Source organism: Saccostrea cucullata, unplaced genomic scaffold, assembly GCF_032062105.1.
Source record: "Saccostrea cucullata isolate Sc308-1 unplaced genomic scaffold, CSIRO_AGI_Scuc_v1 ctg21739, whole genome shotgun sequence".
In the NCBI taxonomy this organism is placed as follows: domain Eukaryota; kingdom Metazoa; phylum Mollusca; class Bivalvia; order Ostreida; family Ostreidae; genus Saccostrea; species Saccostrea cuccullata.
This window is the reverse complement of record NW_026941408.1, coordinates 1-7,400: the sequence shown is the minus strand read 5'-3', so window position 1 is coordinate 7,400 and position 7,400 is coordinate 1. Positions and strand designations below refer to the sequence as shown.

General features: G+C 33.8%; 1 protein-coding gene across 1 annotated transcript; it reads right to left on the bottom strand.

Annotated features, from left to right (window-relative positions):
• Window positions 1-2,758: 2,758 nt before the first annotated feature.
• On the bottom strand, window positions 2,759-7,018 carry LOC134257776 (low-density lipoprotein receptor-related protein 2-like). The gene is made up of 11 exons (XM_062740370.1): window positions 6,882-7,018; window positions 6,382-6,655; window positions 5,869-5,981; window positions 5,308-5,355; window positions 4,471-4,650; window positions 4,263-4,385; window positions 4,075-4,173; window positions 3,876-3,941; window positions 3,655-3,742; window positions 3,342-3,444; window positions 2,759-3,213 (listed from the first exon to the last, which is right to left on the bottom strand). Exons 1-11 carry the CDS (start codon window positions 6,970-6,972, stop codon window positions 3,028-3,030), a joined length of 1,371 nt encoding a protein of 456 aa, XP_062596354.1. The 5' UTR covers window positions 6,973-7,018; the 3' UTR covers window positions 2,759-3,027.
• Window positions 7,019-7,400: the final 382 nt, after the last annotated feature.

The following is a 7,400-nucleotide window of genomic DNA, read 5'->3' as shown; positions in this document are numbered from 1 at the left end:
TTGTAATGAAAATCTAATACATTTGTACTCACCTCCGACAACCCCTAACCCTTATTCAATATTGGACTATTCAATGTAAATGCGCCATGTAGAGAACATTTTATACCAGCATAAAATAGAGTTGACACACTTTACTGTGAGTTAATTCAAATTTGAAATCATATCCTTGCATAAATTTTGGTTTGTGTAATTTTTTTCTCGTGTCCTAATTCGAACTCTGAATGGTACTTTTGTACAGATTCTGACAAGGATTTATACCGATACAGTGTACAAATATACACTGCACATGTTTTACTTTTATATATAAATGCAACTTTTAAAACTTAAATTATTTTTCTAATTAATCATTATTGGTATGTTTTTCTTTTATCTATATCAGGCTTGTCAGCAATTTATAGTAAGTTTTGGAGAGAGATAAATATTTAGACGCTTTACATGACTTTTATGCATTGAACCTAATAACGTCAAAACGCCAAATTTTTACGTCTGTGACATTTATGTTGACACTTAATTTTTGTTAGGATTTTGTCACCATTCTACAGAAATTATTTTGGAATATACCAATAACTTTTTGAAAAGATGCACATTTCATAAAAATCGTTTAATTTTCAATATATCTATTTTCAATGACTACACACATATGATCAATGTTACCACATTTATACAATTAGAGTAAGATTTATTACTTTTGGACAATGTGTGACATTTATGTTGACATTGTAAAAAGCCTATAAAACAAACACTTCTTTATAGAATCAATACATTTTCATATCTAAATAAAGTTTTGATTTTGCACATTTTGTATTAAACGTTGTTTGGTGCCAAGTTAGAAAAATGAATTCTTAAAATGTAGGTCATTTCTGGGGTGTAGCATTTAAACGTGACGTTTTTGCCGTCAAATTCAATTGTGACGTATAGCTACATGTAGTATATGAATATTGCATGTAGCTGAGTGTAACATTGAAAATTTTCACCCCAAGAAAACCATTGTCAACCGAGGCTGCGCCTCGGTTGACAATGGTTTTCTTGGGGTGAAAATTTTCAATGTTACACTCAACTACATGCAATATTTATTATATTATACTGAATGTTTTATACAAATACATATAACAGTGAACCATGCGCGCATAAATTCTGCGCAGTCACTATTTTTTGTAATACCACCCGTCGTCAAGCAATGTTGACTGTTGCTACGCTGGAGGGCGTGGCTTCATTATTCAGCGGGTAGTAGTGTGTTTTAGCAAATGTTTCTCGACCAATCAGATTCAACTAATTTATATGAAAGTATAATATTACATATTATGTAACACGGCAATTGTTATCAAAATTTAAGGCACCGCAAGTTAAAATGCTGTCTAGAGATCTTTTTCTTAATAACATGGCAACATTTTGTAGAATTTAGAATTTTCAATGTCAATTTTTCATCCAGCATTACAAAATTTGCCATTTTACGAATCTTAAAAACTTTGCGACATTGAACCTCCAAACTTTGTGACACATAATCTTAGTCAATGTCCCCACAATAAATCGGCTTAATATCAGAAACCCAACATTCATATCGACACAATATATCAGTCTAATTTAAAATATAGTTCCTTGCACACCAAAAGGATCATTTAATGCCATTTCAAAATTGATTTTGCTCATGAAATTATTTTTTTAAGTTACCGATGAAATTTCATGTTCCTTCAAAATTTCTTCGGATAACGTTTATCTACATCGCTGTCTTGCATTTTGAACAACGCGTTTACAACATTCGGATTGAACAAAATCACAGTTGTAAAACTTTAAATCAGTTACATATTTTGAACTTTTCTACTAAATTTTATGTTTGTATTGTTTGTATTATGGAAATTATCAACATTTTGCTCTTGCGTGTGCGACGCTCCTGTTACCGATCTACCTGCATTTTTGACGTAATTGATTGAATAGTCGAATTAATATATTTGATAATTGGAATTTTTTAATCAAAATTTTTGTTAAAATGTATTTAGTAGACAATTACCGACCGAATGATATAGTTTTCATACAGTGAATTGTTTTAAAATTATGAAAATAGTGCAAATGTCGCCGTAATAGTAATTATTGACCTTTTGACACCAACACCGTGCGCGACGTCACTGTGATCGGCGACAGTAACGTAAATATCGATTTCTGCTATAAAATGCGATTTTCACCCAAGACAATCATTCAAGTTACAACAAACAATTGTTGTATTTTAATCAACAACCAACAATGGTTCAAAAAAAGTTTGGAAGCTGTAGTCAACGAACAATTGTAAGGATTCAATAAATACACCCATCAATTCAAAATTTTTGATATCAGTATAATTCAATTAAGAAGAAACAAATAATTTCTTTTTTTCAAATATTCAAACTTGAAAATCATAACTTGTTTTAATAGATCTTTTCTTTGATTGTTACATGTATTAATGAATTAAAGACATCTTTAAAATAACTACTGATAATTTCTTGTGATAGGGTTTATCACAGTTTGAAGTTCCGATTTGCTGAGTCAGATACTGTTTTCTCTGTAGTACATTATTGGCCAGAATATAGTACAGGAATATTGTACAGATATATTATAAATAAATTGTATTACACCGAAAATCAATGCTGAATTAATCCAGAAAAAACAGAATATGGAGCTGAAGTTTATATGCTCAGCCCATTAGCATATACAGGATGCATACTTTGACCAATCAATGATTTTCTGCATAACAACAAAGAGGTAACTCTGATTTTGGAACATACAAATGTCAGTTTAATACTTTTAATAGCATTTGTGTCTATATTTGCAAAAAAGCAATGAAAAACAATATATTTACATATAAACATGTACATGTGCAAAGAAAAGAAAAGTTTGATATGATATTTCTTCTCTGCCACATTAAAACAGCTTTCAGAAACTTACAAACTTCATAAAAAAACATGTTTAGCATCCATCCATCCTCTTGCAGTCACATTTATAATTTTCACACAGTTTGTAGAATGAGGATTCGGTAATGTATGAGATCCCTATGGTGTGTTATATGGTGGAGTCCACATGTCCGTTTGTCTGTGAGACACCACTTTGTGACAATGTTATAGAGTCCGCTGGGGCTGCTATATCTGGTGCACTACGTAACGTCGTATCTAAACCCTCCTCTTTGAAAAACATAGGGTTACTAAAGTTTGTGGAATCTATTTCACTGCCACATAAATTTGGATTTGGCTGAAAAATAAGTAAGTAGGTGAAACTTAAAAAATCCTTGTGAAAATCTTTTTAAATTCATAAAATACTAGTAAACAGTATATTGATGAAAAGGAAATGCTAATAAAATTGAAATATTCCGATCTTACTTCCTCGAAATTGAATGGTGGAGCGATCTGTACATTTCCCCCATCCCTGTAGGAGACACTGCTGGATCCCACCTTCAGGTCACGAGCCTTAAGTAACAGTTTCCTGTCAAGATTGAAACATTTCTTATGAAAGTATAGAAATCTTTCAAACAAGTCAATTTACCATCTGACAATTTACTTTCAAATGCTTCTTCAATTTAAAAAAATTTTTCTCTGTTGTTTTGAATTCTTAAATTAATAGAATGTTTTCTTCACCACACAGTGTGTTAAATGACCTGTAGAATATTAGTGAGTACAAGAAGTTTTATCCTACCCCTTTTTCTTCAAGATGAACAAGAACAAAATGAAGGCTACTGTCACTATGGTGACTACGATGACAGGAACTATAATCCCAACCACATCTGAAAATCCAAGTTTATACTGTAATTATGCCTCCTTTTCAAACAATTTTATTTCAGTAATTTATATATTAGTGCTGGGCACTAAAATCAAAAGAGTGCTACATTATTTAATAGACAGAGGAGGTTGAGATACCTGTGGCAGATTCTTCATCAATTAATTTTTCTGGAAGTTTTACAAGGCACTCCTCCCCACTGTAACCTAATGAAAGAAAAAATCTATGTACCATTCTCTGAGAAGAATTATAACATCTGTACTCTGAAAGTACTACCGGTATTTTATTTAAAATGTTACACTGCATAAAGACTGTTGACTAAATTTTTATGCTACATACCAGTTAGACATTGGCATGACTTGGAGCCATTGATCATTAAACAAGTTCCTCCATTGTAACATATACAAAGTTCTGGGTCTGGGATTTCTTCTTCCCAGGCTGTCAAGAAGAACAATAATCACAGATGAAAATTTTGTTCAGGTTGTACTTTAATTTATGTTACAGTCAAAAGGAACAGAGAGATATACCTGCATCACAGGTGAATGGATCCCTGAACTGTGCTCTCTCTGGACAGGCACACCTGAAGCCATCAGGGGTCAGCAGACACAGGTGACTGCATCTCTCAGTGGACGACAGGCAACGATTCTTCACTGTAACAGACAATATACATAATGTCACAATAGAACCATTCAGTATAGTATTTCCTTAATGCAATCTTCACTTAACAAATGGTACCTGTCATATTGTGTCTTCTTGGGTGGAAGATTTTGAGGGAAGATGGTAGTAGAAGTCCGGCCTGTAATGTGACATTGACACCTCGTCCAAACTTGTCCATGGTCATCAGCTTTCCCGTCTGTTGAGAGGCCCAGTACAGGGTACTCTCAAACACATCCAAACTGATGGGATTTATTATACCTAAAATGTTCCAAGTTTTTCATTTTATTTATTTTATTTAAAGCAATACGGAAGTGTACAAGCATAAAATTTAATCACAAAGCAAAAATAAAAAAACTTATGAAAAGCAAAAAAGCCGTATTCCCATCTTACATGCAAAATAAAAACAGTTACAAATCAATATGACCAAATTTGGCCCTTCAGTTCTTCAGACATAAAAAAAAAATCCCTAAATATTCCCATGCAAATTCTGACCCCTGTCCATTCCCAAGGGCCAATTCAAACAAAACCTGTGTTAAATTTTACAGGGATTTATCAATGAAGATTTCACTACTGTATCTTTGCCCTTTTGAAAAAAAAGATCAAAATTACCCTTTGAGTTTGGAAAAAAGCCTGATTAATCATTTTATGTAACATTCAAAATTTATCAGTTTATGAATAATTTTAGAAATGACCACCAGACTGGCTTTCAAAATAAAAAATCCTTGCAACATTTATCTGAAAATTTCCAGGGAGTGTGGTGTTTGAGGCCTAAACTGAAATAGTAAAATCACATCCAGAGTAAATGTAGACAATTTTCTCCCCTTTATATGAAAAAGGTACAAACAAAATATCCAAAAAAAAAATCCCTGTAAATTCATAAATTTGCAAATATGATGCCCCTTCAGGTATTTATACCTCTGCCTATCACTGTGACTCTGTCCGATCCATCAGCATTCTCATCGACTTTTTATCAGGTCTCTTCTCTTCTTCAGAGTCACACCAGAACACTCTGTCATTCATGTGGTCATCAATAGCCAACCCCGTGGGGCGCCCCAGGCGAGTAGATACCAGCTCCTCCCGGTGATCACCATTCATCCAAGCCCTCTCTATCTTAGGATAAGAGCCACTCGCATCCGTCCAATACATCCACCTGAGAATTAGTAAGCAACAAATCTATTGCAAGGAGACGTTCTCTTTTCCAAGTAACTTTAGATGGCAAGAATATCTGTTATTTAATATTACGGCATCAATAAACTTTGTATTTAAAGCATTGCGTTCAAAAGTACCACCAAAAAATAACATTCTATGGTAAGTTTAACAACAAAGAAAAAATACGACTTCTATAGTATTTCATAGAAAATTTGGTCATGCATTTTAATCTTTCACTTCATTTTTTTAATCTTTCTAACTTTATTTGCCTTTGTTCTTTATCTTTCAATTAGAACTTGACCCCTGACCTACCAATTTTGAATTAACAGCAATAGCCAATGGAAACTCCAAGGTCTTCCCTGATTAAAACCTTGGCATATCTTCCATCACTTTTGGCCACAGATATTGTATTATGTGCAGAATCCGTCCAATATATGTTCCTGAAAAGCACAAACAAAAATGCATGGGAATTCTTTAGATATTTGGATGTCTGATAAATTACTTTAAAGAACCATATTCATGGTTTTAGATCCGATAAGAAAAGTCCATTTCATTCTTGATTCAGTTTAATCTGAAGTCTTTACCGGCCATTCATCTGTAAATATCTGAAATTATCATGAACTTGATATCTTAAGTAACCAAGCCAACTTATAATTCGTATCCAAAGATTCATTTGATATTTTACCTAGCCCCAGATAGTGCCCTGATTTCGAATTCTGACACCTTACCTAGCAATCCAGTCTAAGGCGATGTCCTCTGGCTGGTAAGTCGCAATGTTCATAATATCTTACCTGGCCACCCAATGATAGTGCCCTGATTTAAAAAACTTTGATATCATACCTGGCTACCCAGTCTATGGCGACATCCTCCGGCTGATAAGTTGCGATGTTTAGGTCCTGTGGTAGAGCCTCTGTATCCACCTTCATGTTTTGTGGGATCCCTGCCCGGCGGATCTTCTTCATTGACGTGTCCGTCCAGTAAATCAGTTTACGACCCATGTCAACATCGATTCCCCCCAGATACTGTCCACTGTTTACAGTTCCTGAGTAGTCCTTACGATCCAGAATTATCTGACGAATCTCATGTCCAGTGGTGAAGAAGACCGCAGTCATTCCTGTTAAGAAAAATAAAAGAGTGGTGACTTGACATATGAATATAGTTCTTTGATACATTAGCAATATGATGTAAATTACTGTACATATATTGTAAATTTAAAATTTGCATGTTTAAATTCATTCAGACTTGTTGGAAGGTTTCAGAACTTCAACCCAATCCCTTTTAAATATACATTACAATAAAATATGTTCAAACCAAACCAATAAATTAGATGTATCAATTACCTTCTGCTTTACACTTTGTTCCCTTGCCTTTGACATCGGAGAATCCATCGTAACACATACACTTATAGGAGCCTTTAACATTGTGGCACATCTGAGGGCACTGGTTACCCCATGTAGAACACTCATCAGCATCTATAAAAAAAAATTTAATGTAATAGGACACTCATTAGCATCTACCAATAAACAACATTTAATGTATGGTGTTAATTAAATTGATAATCTAGACAGGAATTCTCAAATCAAATTCATATGCAACAGGAAGAGGGACCACACATATATTTAATCCCATTCACTCTACCAAGCTCTATTGTCCTTATCTGAACCTACCATACCACTAAACATACGTGACCAGAACCAAATAAACCTGATTTCAGAGGTATAACAGTGGAAATAATTTAACATATTGAAAAAAACAAGAGGCCCAAGGGCCTTGAATCGCTCTTCTGATAAATTGTACAACCTATCACTTGTATTTGAAGCCTCTAACCCTAAGTATCCTAAGACCAAAGTTGCATCACC

Bases quoted from the DNA above. Each gene is read 5' to 3' on its own strand.
- LOC134257776 (XM_062740370.1), bottom strand. From the start codon at position 6,972: ATGTGCCACAATGTTAAAGGCTCCTATAAGTGTATGTGTTACGATGGA. The intron at 5,982-6,381 runs GTATGATATCAA...TGTGCTTTTCAG, and splicing joins GCCATAGACTGGGTAGCCAG to GAACATATATTGGACGGATT. The intron at 4,651-5,307 runs GTATAAATACCT...GGAACATTTTAG, and splicing joins AGTCACAGTGATAGGCAGAG to GTATAATAAATCCCATCAGT.